This window comes from Accipiter gentilis, chromosome 18 (genome assembly GCF_929443795.1).
Source record: "Accipiter gentilis chromosome 18, bAccGen1.1, whole genome shotgun sequence".
Taxonomy (NCBI): domain Eukaryota; kingdom Metazoa; phylum Chordata; class Aves; order Accipitriformes; family Accipitridae; genus Astur; species Astur gentilis.
In genome coordinates, this window is record NC_064897.1 from 18140127 (window position 1) to 18160475 (window position 20349).

Consider the following 20349-nt stretch of genomic DNA (forward strand, 5'->3'; position numbering starts at 1 on the left):
TACTCTGTAGCCAGAAACTTTTCACAAACCAGAACTCAACACGCAGCATCCCCTGCACAACTGATAGGACCAAACCAGAGAACTACATTCACCTCCATCCTTAGGAAAAGGGAAATATGCAAAGCTTGCATGAAAGCATGGGACAACAGAAAATATTTCATGGGCCACATCTTGATTTCTGCCAGCTTATTTTTCACTTGCAACCACCACTAATATTCAGTCTTTACAAATATTGTGATTAACAATTAAATCCCCACACAGAGTTCCCACCCAATTGAAGCTGTGACATCTCCTCATACTCAAAGCTCACCTCACATTTTATTGCTGTGCTTTTTGACCCCATCCACAGTCCTAATGAAATCCATGGACATGCCCACACCCCTGGTGCTTGTACTCCGTTTCCTCCTATTTCCACTATACACTGTGGCCAACCCTGAGCTCTGGAGCTCACCTCTCTGAATTACAGTTTTCCAAGTCAACATTTAAAAAAAATGAAGTCTGCTCAGCCAGATGTTTTGTAAAACCAATGATAGGTTAGGAGATAATTTTGACATGAGGTAGGTACTCAATAGAAGATTAAGAAATCATCAGAACCTTTTATTTTCTTGTAATCCAAGTTTCTGTACATTTTTTATAGTACTTAGACAACTGAATATTTTTTAAAAGAAACCAAAGATTTGCCCTGAACTACCATTCCAGCTCTTGGGGCTTTAAAGAGTTCATTTGTGCACAATTTTACCACACTACTTTAAGTCAAGAGATTTAATTATTAGACACAAACATATTGAATCACTTCGAAAGTATCCATACTGTCTGTCCTGTCTCAGAGATGCAAAGAAAATCCTACATTCAAGTCTCATTTAATATTTATCACATTATCTGACTTCAACTAGCGCTTCTGAAATGAGAGAACTGGGGATGGGGGAGACCAACCCAAGGCCTATCAGGTAGCCAAATCAGCCCACAGTGCTCCATCAACTGAGGAGAAGATGAATGCCGCCTTGCTTTCTCTAGATTTAACAAGAATTTCAGACAAAGAAAATTAAAACTTGTTGCTTACTTGTACGTGTGTCCTGTTATTTCATTTCTGACCATGACACAATCAACCAGCCACTTGGCTAGTAGCCCTGAGTTGTCATGACCAATCTGAACAGTCGTCAGCTTCCCTAAATTCTGGCACTGAAATGAATAACAGTTTTTACTTAATTTAAAAAAACAATAGACACCCCCCCCCCCATGCACACATATGGTCTCAAATGTATGTTTTTATTCATTTTCCTTTGATTTATACACCAAGTATTTTCAACCAAACATGCAGAGTGTTTTCAAAAGCAGAATAATTATTTTAAGACAGGAGAAAACAAAGACCTTGAAATAAAACTATTAAAAGCTTGTGAAGAGATTACATTCTTTGTTGTGGGCATTCGCTCTGAATATTTCTGAGAAGTATTAATTACTAATTTCTGAGCTAAGGTGATAAAAAGGTGTGCTTTTGCAGAAGAAATACATCTTCAGTACAAACAGCTTTTCAAAGATGCATTTTGAGCATACTGACCTCCAGCTGACTTACTCTACACTGTGAAACAGTCCCTAGATCCTTTATTATTTTCAAAGATCGACTTTCTTATTGTTGAGCAAGACAAAAATCACTAACATGAGGCTCTTAACACCACAAAGAGACAGAACAAGGAAAACAAGGGACTGTGAATTCCAGTGCAATATGTTAATTGTAGGTGGGGCTGGCAGCAACAACTATTAACGTCACCTAAACACTTCCCTTGCAAGACCTTGGTTTTCATTGCTTCTAATACTGCCAAACAAGCAGCTTGGGCTGACATTTTCCATAGTGGGTGGCTACCCAAGTTGATATTTTAGAAAAGATTCAGCCAAAAGAATAATCCAGAACAGTGTTAGTATGGTCCTTAGAAATGTCTAAATATGTTCTTTTGCTTGTTAGAAGCCTGGAGATCTTTTCTACAAAATACTAATATCTGAATGAGGCAGCCATTGTATCATGGAAATATCCTCTCTACCTCTGTCAAAATCTACCTGTATTTGGCAAGAGTTTTCGGGTTTTGGTTGTTGGTTGTTGTTTTTTTTTTTTACTATTGCTGTTGAAGATCAGTGTGCATATGCTCAATGGATGCAACTTCAATTTTAGTAGCAGGTTTTCCTACAAAATCACTCCTTACTGGATATGGTAGAGCCTGGAGCTACAGCAGCCTGATAGGGCTTTCCCTGCAATTCCCGCTACCAGCTGCTTTGGGGTGGCAGGAAGCCAACCAGTAATTGATGGGTGGGAAAGCAGAGGGCAAAGCCAGGTAGTCAAACACAAAGAGAAAACCACAGCAAGCACGGAGAAGAGAGCCCGATGGGGATGGTGGCTTTAGGGTTTCCTGGGAGTAGCACCCAAAGCTAGGAAGTTGAAGGGCTCAGGGGTTAGACTGGCTGGTTGGAAGGAAAGCAGCAATGCCGGACAAGGAGCTGGAGTGGGAAGAGAAGAAATTTGGGACTGGCCAGAGGTTGAAAGGGACCTGGGTGGTGGTAAGTGGGAAGACAGACTGAAAGAAGGGAAAAGAAACTTGGAAGGGAACTGAGGAATCAGAAATGAGCCCTGAAAGGGAAAGTTAGGCAAGGAGGCTTGGAAGGGAATGAGACATGGGAACAGACCGGCTAGGTGAGAAGAGGAGCCCCGGGCTGCTAAGCGGTGAAGCCTGTGATGAAAAGTGGTATGTGCTCACAGGAAACTTGCATCTAGCACAGGAGGGGCAGGCAGCACTCTTTGCCTGTGCGTATCTGAATGTAGAGCAACCTTGAGAACCTGGACAGAATCTGAAATGCTGCAGTCTTAAGACAATAAACCTTCACCCAATTTGTATTAGTTTGGAACCACGTTTCAAACTGAAAAGCAAAACGTAAAGAGCACGTACTCACCTCAAACGTCATTTCTAGGTGGTTTTTAGGAATCTGCATTACGCCTGTATCCCCTAGTTCTCCCGATACACAAATCCAGGGGTTTGACGTGGTTATTGCATTGCTTAGTTTTTTGATGGGAATTATCACCGACCTGTAAGGGATCACTAAGACAAGGAACACTAAGTTAGCCTTGACTTCTCCCCCCCCCCCCCCCGCACTCTCTGCAGCAAACCGCGCCTCCCCCTCGAAGGCGAGCTCTCATCCCACCCCTCAGCACCCGAACAGGGGGAAACCACCCCCTCCTCCTCCTCCTCCTCCCTTCTCCCTCAGAACACCCCACCACAGACCCGCGCAGCTCCTCACACGTTCCAACCGGAAGCAACGCCACGGCGGCGGCGGCGGGCAGCGCGCGGCGGCGGCGCCGCACGGTGGTGCTGCAGCACCACCGTGCGGCGCCGCCGCCGCGCGCTGCCCGCCGCCGCCGCCGTCGCCGGGGCAGCAAGACCCCCCCCCCCCCCCCCCCAACGCCGGGCCACCCCGGTTTGGATTTGACTCGGACACTGCAACACTCTCCCCTTGTGGTTTTTACAAGCTGCCTTTTGGACCGGCCTTTTTTTTTTTTTGGGGGGGGGGCTGTGTGCCAGACAGGGATAGCGCACTCAAGAAATTCCAAGCGCTCGTCCTGCGGGGAAAAGCTGTCAGGCTGGATGCCCCGCAGAAATGAGGTAATCGAGGATGAATAAATCTCTTTGCGCTGTGCTGGTTCGGAGGGGATTTATTGCTTTAAGAGGAGGAAAGGTAGAATGAGCGCCTGTTTTGACAGCCACGTAAAACCTGCTTCGCTTCACTCTGAAGAGGCAGGGAAATGAAGACTAAGGGCTGCCAAGGTGAATCCAAATAATTAGGTCATCTCACGGGGTCCTGCCTTCTCCGCATTGCCCAGTGCTGGAGAGACAAAGAATCACTTTCAGATTTCGATCCAGTCTCCGCTCTCCTTCTTACAGGAGAGGAAGGGAGCGGGAATCTTTCTGGCATTTAAGGAGAGACAAAAAGAGACTGAAAATACACAGCGGAGCGCCTTGTGTTTCGTCCTCCAAGACCTCCCTCTCCTGCTCAGTCTGCAGGCTGTTAGGATGCACACTTGGCGAAGGCCAGAAAGAAGCATTAGGATGTAGAGGACTTGTCTGGGAGGGAAGATGAAAGAGACTATACAGCCCGGTGAGGAAAATCAAGTGCTACAGTGGCACTCTCTGCTGATTACTCTCCTTTGTGGAACGCTCTTATCCGGAGCACTCCCACACAACCTTGGCTCTTCAGCTGGTTTCCCGGAGCAACACCCAGCACCCAGGAGCCCCCACCAGCAACAACCAAGGTTGCCAGATAAGGGCTCAGCTACTCAGGCACCAGCAACAGCAACATCGTCTCTTACAAATCATGACGGCAACTGATTTTTATTCAGGGGGAAAAAAATTGATTCTCCAACTCACTGATTGTGGTGAAGACGCTTGTGAAGCAGAAGTAATCCACGGCGTTGAGCGAGAGCAGGTGATATAGAAACTGTTCCCGTTCTTCTTCACAGCGCAGGAAAGCGTAACGCTTGTAAAGTTTCCTGGTGGAAACAAATACATTGCTTTTTTTTGTTGAAAAAGCGCCATGCATCTGAAAAGGTGTTTGAATCTCAAAACACCAAATGAAGAGTTGATCTTAATGGGAGATTTCCCAGGTAATATAAGCTGCTAGAAACCCACAGGCAGCATTCACCCCCTATGCTACACGTGTTTTACAGATCACTCTCAGCTCCACACTACCATAGCGAGGCTACGGAGTTGATTTCCTTCCAGGATCAGTTTTGGTTTTGCTGCAAAGCACAAATATAAACTCACACAGCAACCTCATTTCTTCCCTGTATCTTCCCACTGTGGAATAATAGCCTTGTCTAATGACCTAATCTTCCTTCTGCTCCATTCTGTGGCAGACAAAACTAAGGCGGCACCAACCAGGGAAGGCACCAAGCAGCAGCAGGCATCCTCCCACCACTTTCAGTTCAGTGGACCGAGCGTACATCACCAATTGCCCAAGGCAGCGCAAAGGCACACCAGGAGTTAATCTGGCCCCTGCTATGAGAAAGCACAGAGCTTGTGACACTGCCTGTAGCATGAAGGCAACAGACTCCCAAAAAGCTGCTGAGGTAGAAAGATGTAGATGAAATTCAGGAAAAGACAGGTCTGCCACCATGCCTTTAGCTGATCACCCAAGAGGTGACTGTCTCCAGCTACTCCTCTTTCTTCCTGTTAGCAGATCTGAGGATTTGGTAGCTTCCGGCATAAATCACGTGTGTAACTCATCACAGAGCCAGAACTGCATGCAATAGCTAGGACTTTTCATAAGGTTTGGGTTTTTTTCCTAAATGCATTGCTTTGGGAAAATGAAGTCAGGGAACATCTACACGGGCAGATCCTTTAAGTGCCTGTGCTTGCAAAAGGAGGCAAAGCCGGGGGAGCTGCTAACTGGGTGGGAGGGCTGGCCTCTAACCCAGCTTATTGGCAGTCAGGATGGGGGCCTGCATTTGACTTGAGTCAAGGTAATGCAGGGCTGCTGTGAGAAAAGGGGCATTCTTGCCCCTGCTGCTTCATTTGCACAAGATACAGTGATTGAGGGGCCGTGAAGTGGCTTGGATCAATGCACTGATCTGACCAAAACCTAACGCCTCCTTCCTGAAAATTTTGATTCATTTTCCATGCAGGTGAGCAGACTTCAGCCCTGCTGGGTGGGCAGTACCTCCTCCCCCAGCTACCCTCTGCCCTTCAATCACTTCTAGCTGGAAACCACAGTATCCAAACGGGGCGCCTGGCTGCACCCCAAGCCTGCACAGCACCTTGACACACCACTGAGGGAGACGTGAAAGTGAAGCTTTGAGAAAAAGAGCCAGCTCACTTGGCAAGTGCCTGGTTGGAAAGCAGCTGCTTCAGGTGCTGAGACAAAAGCTTCTTCTCCAGAGACAGTCTTATCCAGGCTCGGGCTCGCCCCACATCAGTCTTTATCTCACTCATGTTCTGAACATGCCTGAAATGGGTGGGGAAAAAAAAAAAATAATAGATGAATCATAAAAATCCTACATGCTTCAAATGGCAACATCCACAGTGTGATGCAGCAGCTGAATTGGAAAACGTCTCCTGACATAATTTCTAGAGAAAGAGACCCCCAGCAGTGCCCCACAGAGCCCTGCACTGTGGCACTGAGACCCTCAGCCCCAGGCTGGCCCGGGCACATGGGGCAGCCCTTCGCGGGCACAGAGGGTTGCAAACCAGACGCACTACAGCCTGAATCAGCTGCTCTGTGTTCTGGCATTTGCTTGGCCAAGGTGAGCAGGGGTAGGTCTGCTCATCCCTGCGTTGCGTGAGGTAGATGTCCTCATGGACACTGCTAACACGCTTACAAAACGCAGCAACCTTGTGAGACCCAGTTATATCACAGTCACTCCCTCGAGCTGCTGACACAAATGGGTATGTCTGGGAGGGCAGAGGACAAATACATATCTTAAGAGGATCCAAACCACGATCTACTCTGAAGGCTCTAACAAACCCCTTGATGGCAGCAGCAATGTGAAAGAGCATTGTTGGGGCAAAACCAGTGACAGGCAATCACAAGCAGAATCACATTTTCAGGGATATGAGGCCCTCGTGTAAATGATAATCTGAACAGCCCTCCACATGCTTGGTCTGTAGGAAAGCGGAACTGTTCCACAGGAGCTTTCTTCTATGATTTTGCTTTTCTTTTTTTTCAAACTTCCCATATTTCAAGTTTGGAGAATGCCAGAAACCCTAGTTTTAGAGCGCAGGGAGCTTTAGAAGAGGAAGAGAACTGCCATGGCAGGGCGAAGCTGCTTCCAAAAACCCCCCACTTGGTTAAATAAACAGCAAGAAAAATGAGTAACAGTTTCCAGCAGGGGAAAGAAAAGGCTGCAATTTCTTAATTTTCACGCAGTTTACATGTTAAGTGCACAGGCAATTCAGCCCTCCAAACCTCCGTGGCAGGTTCCAAGCACCATCAGCTGAGTCTGAACTGATCTCTCTTGCGATTTACTTTCCTGCTCCTGCATCTTCCTTGCAGGCCCTCTGTGCATTGCTGAGCATTAGGGAATGTAGCAATATTTACTCCAAAGAAAATCCAACAAAGTCATGCTGTGACTGATGCTTTTTACATTGACTAGTACAGTCTCACTGTCTTGTGCTTTCCCCCATCTGTTACACCCAAGCGCATGCTTTGCGTTATATTTAGATCCTGCATTATTTGAGGAAAATACTCTCTTGTTTATAGAGCTTCTAACATAACAGGACTAAGACCTTAGGGGTAAATTTGCAAAGTACAACTTAGCACTGTCCAGAAATATGTGTTCGCTCTGCACTAATGAAGTGGATACCAGACTTAGCTCAGCAGCACCGTTCTCTGCCATGCTGACCTTCCCAAATTCTCAAAATACAGGTCTACTTTTGCAATCCAAGCTGAGGTGTCTGTATCACACAGCTCTGTGCTGTACATCTATGAAGCACCATCAGGAAGAAACAATCAATAGGAGTAACAGTAGCTTGCCAGTGGAAAAACCTAGGTTACTTAAACCCCCCTTGAAAAAAAAAGAAAAAAGAAAAAAGAAAAAAGAAAAAAAGAAAAAAAGAAAAAAGAAAAAAGAAAAAAAGAAAAAAGAAAAAAAGAAAAAAGAAAAAAAGAAAAAAGAAAAAAAGAAAAAAGAAAAAAAGAAAAAAGAAAAAAGAAAAAAAAGAAAAAAGAAAAAAAAAGAAAAAAGAAAAAAGAAAAAAGAAAAAAGAAAAAAGAAAAAAGAAAAAAAAGAAAAAAGAAAAAAAGAAAAAAAGAAAAAAAAGAAAAAAGAAAAAAAGAAAAAAGAAAAAAGAAAAAAAGAAAAAAGAAAAAAGAAAAAAAGAAAAAAGAAAAAAGAAAAAAGAAAAAAGAAAAAAAGAAAAAAAGAAAAAAGAAAAAAAGAAAAAAAGAAAAAAGAAAAAAAGAAAAAAAGAAAAAAAAGAGGGAAAAAAAAAAAAATCTTTTCTTTAAAAAAGAAGTTTCCTCCTGTTTCCTAATGTGACACATGGGTAGTTCTTTGATGGACCAGGTGAGAAGTACTACCGCTCAGTGAGCTGTAAAACAGACCCAGGAGGGCACATTACGCTCACAAGTCCTTGCCCTTTCTGAGCAAACTCAGCAGCCTCCCCGTCAGCAGCGATGCCTACCAGCTGAATCAGTGCCGAGAGCCTTGCTCCTGGCGCTGGAAAGCCCTTCCTGGCTCAGAGCGTGGCAGCCAGCATTAGACCTTCCAGCCCAGACAGCTGGGCACATAATCCGGAGTCCTTGAGAAACAGGATGCGTGCTACACTCAACTACCTTGTGTTGAGACACTTTCCTCAGACATTTCAAGTCTTTTGAGATGGGAAGATCAAAGCACAGACTATCATCTCCCTCCCCCCCCTTCCCCCCCAGTGCTTGGCTTGGATTACATCTAATATGAAACACTGAGCAGAATATGTTATTTTCCTGTGAGAAGACTGAAGAACAGATGGACTCAACCTTATTCTGTGCATGCTCTGTACCTCTTCGTTACCTGTTTCTGGTTCAGACCAGACTGGCATTAATTGTGCATTTGGGAAAAATAAGGATCTGCCACCACGCGGCTTGCCAGAGACATTAAAAAGATTCAGTAATCAGTCTTGGTGTCAGCAACAGCAGACTGTGACAGAACAGAGCATTCGAGAACTCAAATTTATTTCACTCTCAGTTGTGGGAGTCAGAACAGCTCTTTTTTTATCGGTGACCTAAGCATAAGCACTGTATGCTCACCATCGCACAGCAAACTCTTCTTGTCAGAGCACTGAACAGCAATTTCAATGCAACTCCCTAGGTTGGGACTTGCTTTTAATCCCATTAGTAATAAAGAAAAATCTATTTACTCTGTCAAATGTAAGCCTGGGGTATGGTGAAACATACCCTCTGCAAATAGCTGGTGCTGACAGAAGAGGTTACAGCTGCTCAGTATCGCCATGCCCCCGAGGATGGTGTGCGTGCTCCCCATCCCAGCGCAGTCAGAAATGAGCTGCGCTAGCTCATCCCATGTAGGTAGCAGGTCTTTGCTAACCCAGCTTCTTTCGACTGCAGCAGGTTAAGCATCATAGCCGTGGGCCCAGCACCTGGGGCTTGCATCCTCCGCTGCAAGCTCCCCACGGGAGGGGAGGCATGACATGGGCATGAAAGCAAGTGCTGGTAGCAAGGAAGAGCTTGCCTGAAGGGGAAGGACCCGAAACTTGAACCCAGCTGGACCAAAGGTTTCGGGGAGTTGCCTTGGCACTGACTGGTCTGGCTGGACGTGCAGCGATGTGCCCAAGGGGCGAGGCCATGCGGGAGGCAGGCTGCAGCAGGAGTCTGCCAGGGAGCTGGAAGAGGAGTGGGAGAGACACTGCAGATCCTCACCCCAGGGGAAAGGCTGAAGGGCATACCCCCAAACACACTTGTGCAGAGAGTCTCCTTGCAAAGAACCAAAATAAACATCTTGAGCATCTTCCTTACCACATCTAAGATGCCTGGCTTTGCGAGGGAGACAGAGGACACACCACGTTACCTGTAGCACAGGCTCATCGCACACGCAGAGCGTGACTGTGATTCAGCCCTGCTTTTGAAGTTGTTTACATAACCTTGCATGAGCCATCAAAAACAAGCTGTGCTTAAGGCAATGCTTAATCCTCTAGCCATTAGTTCAGTTAGCACCGCAACCCCGGCAATTTAACAATTACCCATCCTTCTAGCTTCAGCATAAATCTGTGTGTGCAAACAAATATTAAGCAGCATTCCTTCCAAGCAGGATAAAGTATGCCATGAGATTATGGATGACAAATTCAACTCACCATCTGCCCAGCATTGTCTATGACCAGACATGTTTGTGGACAATCATGAATACCCAAGATACTACAAATGGTAATGTTCTGCTTCTGTACTTTTTCTCTGAAAAGCAGCTGAAACACTCTCGTGATTCAAGCAAGACAGCTCAGATCCATGCTGGGCTTTCATTGCTCAAGTGGAAATACACGGAAGATGAAACCCACGCAGCAGCGAGTGCACGCAGCCTCCTCTGTCAGCAATCCCCTTCCCGCACACGAGTTTCTGCCCTAGATCCTCGTTCGTCCCTTCCTCAGACTGACCCTCTACACGCCTGTCAGCCTCACAGGACTGAATTAAGTAAATAGCTGCCACATCCCACGAGAGGGATGCTAAAATGACAGACACGTGTTCAAAATGTCCTCTTGGCATTACACTCCTAATTACGCTCTATATATTCTCCCTCCCTCTTTTGTGTGTTGTTTTAGCCTTATGTGGCATGTCATAATCTTTGAAATCAGAGCACAAGACTTAAACTACATAGCATCAGACAAAAAGGTAGCACACTGCAGGTGGGAAACAGAGTCATTTTCTTTCAGAAAAGCCTGACTAATCTGTGGGATATCACATCAGAAAAAAATCTGTAAAAACACGCATGGTAAAAAAATCACATCACTGTAATCATGGTTTTGTGAATTAACTACAATTAATCTTATTTCTACTATAAGATTTTTTTTGCCATATTTTTACATGGAAGAAGGACATGATATTGCAAGAAACAATACTCACGTTGCCTCACACATTAAATTGCTGGCAATTGCTAGCAGTTCTCTACTGATGAGCATTATTGCATTACTCCTCCCCTCTTTTCATGGCACTTTTACCCCACTACAACGCCTAGCCATAGCAAGTGAAGTGTCAAAAACAGTGGCTTGACCTGGCAGTGGCTTGGTGGAAGAGATGCCCTGAAGAACAACTGCCTAGTGCTGTCACATCAGTCTCCACCTCTTCTTACTCTCTCATCCTTCCAATTTCCAACCAATGCTTTCTAAAAAAGCACTCCAGAGCCAGACTATGATCACCTACAGAGCACCTGCCCTTACTTCACATTCCAACTTTAAACTCACCCAAATGCTAGGTTTGACTACATTTCTGAATTCGTACATCTATTAGTATTTGTCATAAAATGTTAATTGAAAAGAAAGAATATTGCTCAGGCATTGCAAGCAGGTTTTTATATCCCTTTGCTTTGTGTATCAACTGCATTTGCCCCGTCAGTAATTTAAAACAAGCAAAAAGAAACAAACTTGAAGTACCAAGGAATTCAACATATCTGCTGTTAATTGTAGAAGTTGGTTCTATTGCTATAAGAACTCCCCGGGGAAAACAAAAACCCCAGTAAAACTTGTGTGTTTTTCATTGTCTATTAGCTAAAATAAATGAAGTAAACATGAAAAAAAGTTTTGTAAAATAAAAAGGCAAGACTTTGTAGATTTGAATGTGGACTAAGGGGAAGGTTTAATTCTCCTTAGTCTTTGTAAACCCAAAGCTAGTAAGGATCTTTACCTTATGCTACACAATTAAAACCACAATTAAAGCTTTAGGAAACTCCGTACCTCATATCTTGTATCAGGGAAACCCTCAGAGTAGGCAGAGTAATTCCTGTATCAGACTTTCGTCTTTCTGTTCCAACAGCAACTACAATGGAGAAAATATATGAAGTTAATACAAAATTACAGTAATGGTCTGCAATGCATTTGTTTTACATATAGCTGAAAACAAACTTAAGTGGCTGGTAACTGCAATGTTTCTGTGCATTATCATTAACTCTATCCTGAAAATGTAGAAGCAGACAAAATGAAAAATGCTTAATACATTACCTATTCCTTCCTTAATCCAGCACTGAACTTGGAGATTTAAAAGCTTCCTTTTACGTATGTGAAATGCATTAACATAAATCTGTATGGTGATGAGCTTTATTAGTAATATGTTTTTATGGAAAGCTCACAACTGAGAAGGACGAGATAAAATTAAGCTACAGTAGCATATTCGATGCTAAGAATGCCAAGCATTTCTGTGCTCCGCTACCCTGATCAAACTGCTTTGTGGTGACACATTTTGCTCTCAGGAATTTGTGCCTGCCAGCCAGATTGCTTAGTGCATTACTCATTGAAGATTATTAAAATATCTTTTCATGAGCAAGACTAGTTTTTCCATAGATGTGTCTTTGAGGACTGATCATACAAGTTACCATCTGCATGATCTGGAGGACTGCAGAGTCTTTGGAAGATGACCCACTAATGTTCAGAGATTTTTACTACAATACCGAGCAGAAGCCTGTAGGCAGGGAGATCTCAAGGTCATCAGAAAACCAATGTCTCTCACAACACAGAAGTGATTCAGTGATTGTAAAGGGCCAAGCCAAAGCATAAGCTGAGCACCTAGACTGATGGATAGAGATTAATTACACAACTTCTGAACTGTACTGTCCACCAGTATAAAGATTTATTGAACACGGAGTTATTCACATTGGGATTTGAGAGACAGATTGAAAGAAAAATGTCAGCTGTCTTAGCCATAGCTCCACACCTTCAGCTCCTTTAGAAATCACCTCTTGCAGAAGCATTGCTTCTCACGCCTCACTTAACGCTGGTTAAAAGGGAACGAAGGCAGTGAACAGACATCAAGTGATCTTCCAGACAGGGATGTCATGGTTTAACCCCAGCTGGCAACTAAGCCGCACGCAGCCGCTTGCTCACTCCCCCCAGGTGGGATGGGGGAGAGAATTGGAAGAGTAAAAGTGAGAAAACTTGTGGGCTGAGATCAAGACAGTTTAACAAGGAAAACAAAAGCTGCGCACACAAGCAAAGCAAACCAAGGAATTCATTCCCCACTTCCCATAGGCAGGCAGGTGTTCAGCCATCTCCAGGAAAGCAGGGCTCCATCATGCCTAACGGTGACTTGGGAAGACAAAATGCCATAACTCCGAATGTCCCCCCCTTCCTCCTTCTTCCCCCAGCTTTATATGCTGAGCATGATGTCCTATGGTCTGGAATATCCCTTGGGTCAGCCGGGGTCAGCTGTCCCAGCTGTGTCCCCTCCCAACTCCTTGTGCCCCCCCAGCCTCCTCGCTGGTGGAGTGAGGAGAGGAGCAGAAAAGCCCTTGGCTCTGGGTGAGCACTGCTCAGCAGTAATGAAAACATCCCTGTGTTATCAACACTGTTTGCAGCTCAAATCCAAAACATAGCTCCATACTAGCAACTATGAAGAAAATTAACTCTATCCCAGCCAAAACCATCACGAGGGATAAGCACGTTCATTTGCCTCCAACGATGTCAATCTATTTTGTCCAGACACCAAGGCATCCTCATAATGATTATGAAAGGTCTCAAAACGTAAATGTGATACTAGCAAGCAAATACACCAAAAATCCTGCGTGGTTTCATGTGGCTGCACTGCTCCTCCCAGGCCCAAGTTCATTCACTGTGATGGACCCTTCATGGAGTCAACCGCCAAGTACTCACCTGGGGACTCTGCACTATGCTCTTGCTTCTCTTCTCTCTCCTGGTACTGAAGTAAATGGGACCACAAAGCAGATTTCCCCTGAAAATTGAATATGTAGTACATAGCTTTAAATAAATCAGGCAAAAGAAAAGAGGCCAGTGAACATGGCAAAATTATGGGATGGCATTTCAGTGGGCCAAATGTTCAGGAGTGAGAAGCAATCCTTCTCTCTTGGTCCATGAAGCCTCAGGAAGAGGAGAGGACCATCTCACTGACCTAGCAGTCACACCACCCGCCTTGTTTCTTTGTCCTCTCCCTGGGTTTCGCTTCTGAAGGTTGAAAGACAAGAAACCGAACACCTATTTGACAACATCATTGCAATTTCCAGAGGTACCTCTCAAATAAAAAAACCCCAAGCCCAACAAAACACCCCCCCCCCCCCAAATCAATCCCCCCAAACTCCCCAAGCCCTCACAAGATATGAACCAGGGACTCTGAGCCCAAAGATACCTCCCACTTTAAGTTGGAATGACACCACTGAGTAGCAGCTTAAAAGGTACAGATGACTTTCAGTATTTGCTAGAGTACTGTATGCACAAAGTTCTGAGTTTCCAGTTACCAACCTGCTTGACCTGCAGACCATGGCTCCAGATTCTTTCTAGGAGATCACAGAGACTAGCAATCAAAGTATTTTCCTCCAGACCTGTTATGTTGGCTTCTCCATGTCCCAGCTCAACTGCTTCATGGCCCATCTTCTCTACCAACATGCGTTTAGTCTATAAAGAAAAAATCCCCAAAGCTTTCTAAGAATGTTATCCAACAAGGGACGGAATTTATAGATGCGTTTACTTAAACATGCTTAATCTACCGACCATCGCTAATGGCCTGACCAGAGAAAACTTAAAATCTCCTTACAGAGATTGTAAATTAAAAAGAATAATTAAAAAAAAAGTTTACATGATTACTCCATACTGCCCTATTTCCATACCCTTTAACTATTGCCCTATTCCTACACTGTTGATCTATTACCAACCAGTATCAAAAACAAGAGTACAGAGCTGGATACATTTTTGGTCTTACTCAGTATCTGTTTTTCTTCTTGTTACAGCTACTAAAGTTTAAAACTCAGGTAATACAGTATAACACCAGCTGCAACTGACACAAAGACACAAAGAAATTATATTTCCATGACTATAAATATATATACATATATAATATTTATAGGAATATATATATTCTTCAATATTAGAAATTACTATACTTCATTTGCTCTGCATAAACAATATGCACAACAGTCGCATGTGCTGAACACTTCCTTTCTTGACCGTGGGTCTCGAGCCTATCATGTTTAGGCTACATTTACATGTGAACAATTAAAGGAAATCCTCCCTAAGATGTCTGATCATGCTGGTTCTCCTTCCTGTCCTTTTTACTCATTTCACCAACTTTCACTGCATAAAGAGAAGAGTGATAACACGTTCCTTTATCTCCTAGCAGTTGAAAAATATAACACTGAAAGGACATCCACCCTGCAATAGCCTAGTACACCAACAGACCAACAGCATTCCAGCTGCGAAGGACTTCCAGCCCATCATCTGCAGATGGTGTTTAGGCTCAGTTTAAGCAAGGGAGAGCAGGTGGTGGGAAGGGGGAGGACCTACCTTCATGCGACATTCCTTCAGTAACCCTTCCACAAATTTACAGTTGGTCTGCGCAATCACAGCTGGAGAGAGGTCTGAGAGTTTGGGCTGCCTTAAATTTTTTCCTAAACTCCTTGCCTCCTGCATGTATTTCTAAAAATAAACAGAATAATTTTAGATACCGCAAGTCAGAGGGACTCTCTTCACCCTAATCCTAGGCAAGCAAATGCTGGTGAAAAGGAATAAGCTAGTGTTAATCTAGGAACACCACCATGATTTGTCTGATGCTTAGGTGTTGGGCTGGAGAAGTGGAATGCTCCCTTTTGACAACAGAAAAAACAAGGTATTTTCCTGCGTGGAACTGAAACAGTCAACATTAGCTAGTGAACTGTGCTGTTAACCACTAGCACAAAGTTAGCCACAGCAAGTGCATAAAAGTGCAATACCTTCATTCAGCAGTAAAATCAAAATACCAAGTAAAGTTTCCTTCCATTGTAACTCAGTTTTCACTTAAAAAGAAAATTTTAAAAAGATAAAAGCCATTTGTCTAATTTGTTGCAGACTGTACATGAATGGAAAAAATCCTCTGAAAAGAAATCACGAGAAAAAGAAAAACACCTAGTGAAGGAGAAAGACTTCACCCATTACATTTCATCTGGACAGTTTATGTGGGGGGTGGGGAGAGTGGAAAAGCAGACTTGATTTTATTCACAATTACCTTCTTAATTACAAGCAAAGCTCATTTTAAACGAAACTGGCGTTTAGGATCATTCATGTTTTTACTGTGGGGTGGTAATAGAGAAGTACGGAAAAAAATGGCGTGCTCTTTAAATAAAGGATCCAAGCTATAATAAAGGACTTTTAAACCTTCCTGCTGCATTGCCTTATTGTTCAGGGCTTTTTTATTGTTTGGGGTTTTGGTGTTTTGGTTTTTTTTTGTTAAGCAAAAAAACCCAAACCAATCAACAAAGTGTCCTCTGCCCCCAACATTAGTGAGAGGGCTACATGCTGAGCAAAGCTAAGAAGTTGGCCACATTTAAGTGTACAAATATGAGGCCTATCAAAAAGTTGACCAAGCATTATTCATAAAGTTTTTGTTAAAAAGAGTAAAATAATAGAATGTTGCCAAATAAAACAGTCTTGAAGCATAGCGCTCATAGCCTGGTGTGGGAATGCTCCATTTCCACAGTGTGTTTTTATCCAGTTAATGCTGCCTCTTTGGGGGACGGTATGTGACAATCACCACTCTTCCTGCAAAAGGAGCGGATCACATCCCTCCAGTGACTTAGTGCTGCTGCTGGCTGAGTTTTCTGGGGGACTGAGAGGTCATTACGGCTGCTGCATCCTTAGATCTTTTTGTCTGGGGAGAAAATAATTTATTTCATAGAATCATAGAATGGTTTGGTTTAGAAGGGACCTTAAAGATCATCTAGTTCCAACCCCCTTGCCATGGGCAGGGACACATTCCACTAGACCAGGAAAAGCAAAAACAAAATCCAAACACATTGAAGTTAATTGAAATAGCTCCTTTTTTTTCTTTTATGGGGGAGTACAGTTTTTCTGACAATCGGATTTTTTCAATTCAAAATTTGGACAAGAACCACTTAACATCAGTCCAACGGGTCAGACAAGAATGTAGCGTTCTGCCATGGAAAGCTATATTCAACAGAAATGCTCAGCTAGGTAATTACAGGTTCACCAAAACTGTAAGGACTTAAAAATAGTTGGAAAACTACATGTGGGAATAAGAAGAAAAAAAAAAATCACAGATTATGAAAGCGTGTTGTTCAGCAAGCAATCTCACAAGTGACTTCATCTAACTCAGTGCAAAAATTAGCAATGAAAACAGTGAAAGAATAATACAGGGAATATATAATTAGGAAATCTAATATTTCTTTTTAAATGTAAAGGGATAAATAAAATGCAAAGTGCGGTTATATTCTGAAGAGTACAAACATGGATAACCTTACTTTATTCATTGTATGTCTTGTTATTATATTAAAAGAAAAAAGAAAAAAATATTAACACTTGTAAGCTGAAGAGAGAAGTAAGGGCGGGATGAGAGAACCAGTTGATTGCCCATCAGCATCCACACACCACAACCCTCTTCCACACTGGGATGTGACAATCCAGCAGTCAGAAAACAATGGGTTTTGGATATGACACTAAGCTGAATTGCCAGGCGAGCAACATGGGAAAAAAATGAAGCAAAACAAAATTCTTGTCTTTCAGCCTTGGAGCCATCATGTTTGCCAGGGAGCTGGTGTGGAAGCCTGGAGCTGATTTCCAGCTACTTTTCTGATTATAACCACACTTCCAAGCACTACAGGGATGTGCTCCTACTCCACGAGAAAGGGAGAGGTTCAAGACGCAGTGAAGACAGCAGTTCCTCATGCTAACAACATCTCAAAAGCAGCTTTCAACAAGAAAAAACTAAAACATACCAGGCAGCATTCAGAGAAGGATTTTTTAGGAGGCCGTGCAGGAGGGGGTGGTCCCTGATCCCACTCCCAGAAGGCCATTGAGTTCTGACGAAGCAAAAGCTCCTCCGATGGCTAAGAGGAGGCAGATGCCCCAATGGCAGAACAGCCAGAGGAAAGAGGAGACAAAGCAAAAGAAGCATGCATATGATCCACAGCCAAAAAAAGAAGAAAGTAAATACATGACAAAGTATTGAAAAGGCTCTGCTAAGATATACACACGCGGCAATGTTTAAAATATACTTGCAAAGCCATGTTAGCAAAAATAGCAACAAACACGTACAAGTGCTGTTTTGCTGTGTTTCCATGAAACATCATTTGAAGCTGTAGTTCAAGAGTCCACTCATCCATTCTGGTTCTTTCAGAAGGCAAATGCCAACACCAGCCAACAATATTCATCAAGATTTACCACAAAACAGCATGAGTGTTTTATTTTTGCTAGTGACACACAAAAGAAGCACATGGACATCAATGGAAAAATATGGCAGAAAATATTTAATGAAGGACAAGAAACTGAAAAGATGGGAAGGAAATGTGTGTATGTGACTGACATTTACAAGATGCATGGGAGTTTCCAAGCTTCAGGCATAAAAAGGCCCCGAAGTCTTAACCTTTCAAATAAGCTTACTCATGTCAGGAATCAACATTAGAGAGAGAGAAAAAAAAAATTCCTTTTAAAAAAGAAAGGACCTTGCCTCATTTGCCTCTACAGTGCTGACATTTATTCAAGGACTTGACTTTTTCAGAGACCTTCACCCTGGCCAGAGCTCGGCAGCTGCACCCAGGCAGGCACCAGGGCTCTGCTGTCTGCGTGCAGTAACATGACTAGGGTCTAAATCAGCAAATAAGCCACTTTCCTGACGACAAAGGGGCTGTCTTATTCCAAAATAATAAAAGCATTTTATTTACATTATGTGCTTTGAAGTTTTACAACATATACAAGCATCTGCGACAAGCAGCGTCTAAATGGCTACAAAGACCCACACAAACCTTATGGTAGCCACAAAACTGCCCGAAGTAGTAACACATCATTTGTCTAAACCTCACCTCCTGGATCACAAGCTCGTGCTGCCCGCAGATGATGCCACCTACCTCCCTCAAATCGTTGTCCAGCCCAATGTGCTCCGAGTGCTGCCGCAGGCGGTCTTTCCTCCGCTGTGTGGTGGTGCTGCGACTGGCCCAGCGGCTGGGAAATCAGAGAGAGAGAGAAGACACACGTGAGTGGAAAAAAAATCACGTTTCCTGATGGAAATATGCCCACTGCCTGCCAGGGTCTCCAGTGGGAGCTCCTGTGTTACCCAAAATGCAGCTCATGCCACAACATTGATGCTACCACTAGGTAAATCGTACTTAGTTACCCAACACCACCACTAGTTTGCTGTGTTTGCTGAAGTTTGATAAAAATGGTGTCTGTAGGAACAAACAAAATACAACGATGTATTTTGAGAAGCAACTTCTAAGACCTTCCTCTTTTGTGAGAGGTGGTACTTCTCCTTTCTCCACTTTCTGTGGTACTTCCAGGAATTATTTCAGAGAAGCTTCCCATTGCAAGTAACTACTGTGATATGGGGTGCACCTATGTCTAAAGGCTATAAGCAATACTGATGTTCCTGGGATTAATCATGTTGCTATCTTCATCATATCTTTTTTTGCATCAGGTTTCTAAATACCACAGAAAGCTTGTATTTTTTCTACATGTTCATATATGTCCAGTTGAATTTTTTCCTCATCTGAAGCTGTTGCCTGAAAGCAGTCACTTGGTAACCGGGTTTGAAACCGAGCAACCTTAAAGCTCCCAAGTGTCCAAACTCCTTTATGCCTGATACTACAAAAAAAACACAAACCAAGATAATTCTGTCCCAAGGAATTTCTAGTCTGATTGTAGGGTTTCTAGTAATACCATAGCCTTCTGTCAAATCCTTGAAAATAAAAATGCTCAACTGGTGCAGAGAATAAAGAAGTTAATACATTATTTATAAAAGAAAGTTGAAATAACACTGCATAAAGCAACCTATCAAGCATTAAAAATAAGTATCTTAATGCATATGAAGTCTATATCTTCAGAATGATATTACTTAATTACTGTGGTTGTGTTTATTAAAATTAAAAATCTTTCAAATACAGTAAAAAAAAAAAAAAAAAAAGCCTTTAAGTGTCTAGCTTTTCAGTCGCTTCATGAAGTCATCTGTTCTGCCTCTCCCCTGCACTCAGAAGTTAAAGAGCAAAACCAAGGTGAAGCAGAATATAAAGCCTGCCCAGGGTGGCACTCCAGCTCCAGCGCCTGGCGGGATGTATGAATAAGGCTTGGGAGGAAACTGCCTGGAAGAATTTGAAGGGATAAACTAAATCTAGAAGAAAAAAAAGGAAACAAAAAGAAAAAACCCACCAAGAAACACCCCACACTCCCCAACCTCAGTACTTGAGTCAAAAGGGACCCTTCAAAACCTGTGGCCATCCTGGCCCCTCTACTCCGGACTGAATTGTCTATACTGGGCACCATGCCAGAACGACTGCTCTGAGATGACTTCTTCTATAGCAGATGTGATCAACAGGCAGAGCCCCAAACCCAGAGATTTGGGTTCTCTGACTTTGATAGACCTATACAGAAGGAAACCCAGAGAAGCCCACGTCAAAGACAGAAGCGTGTGCTTGGTGAGCTTCTCCACACAGGTGATATTGGCGAGGACAACAGTCTCCAGATTCCAAACCCATCTATTTCTGTGTGCACCGCAAACAGGAGCATATACAAATAGGATCTAGGATCTCAACTATTTGGGCAAGGAGTTTCAGCTGGCTACATGTAAGCAGCTGCATGCCTGGAGAAGGGAACCTTTGTAGGGAGCTGGACGTGGGTCCTGACATGTCCAGCAAGCTGTTGGGGATGCGCAGGGAGGAGAACCTGACCCAAGAGAAGTGGAAGGATGTGACCTCTGGTA

At 43.4% G+C, this 20349-nt stretch overlaps 1 protein-coding gene across 4 annotated transcripts in view; it reads right to left on the minus strand.

Moving 5' to 3' along the window:
- Positions 1 to 20349, minus strand: part of DENND5B (DENN domain containing 5B) — a 117344-nt gene that overhangs the window by 5870 nt on the left and 91125 nt on the right. For 2 of the 4 annotated variants that reach the window (XM_049822522.1, XM_049822521.1), the window contains 10 exons: positions 18506 to 18599; positions 17378 to 17488; positions 14955 to 15086; positions 13917 to 14069; positions 13314 to 13392; positions 11406 to 11487; positions 5851 to 5979; positions 4404 to 4525; positions 2935 to 3080; positions 1061 to 1179 (listed from right to left, as the gene is read on the minus strand). In XM_049822522.1, the coding sequence (XP_049678479.1) occupies positions 1061 to 1179; positions 2935 to 3080; positions 4404 to 4525; positions 5851 to 5979; positions 11406 to 11487; positions 13314 to 13392; positions 13917 to 14069; positions 14955 to 15086; positions 17378 to 17488; positions 18506 to 18599 (1167 nt within the window). The remainder of the gene's footprint in view (positions 1 to 1060; positions 1180 to 2934; positions 3081 to 4403; positions 4526 to 5850; positions 5980 to 11405; positions 11488 to 13313; positions 13393 to 13916; positions 14070 to 14954; positions 15087 to 17377; positions 17489 to 18505; positions 18600 to 20349) is intronic. The other 2 variants (XM_049822524.1, XM_049822523.1) reach the window with 1 other exon arrangement.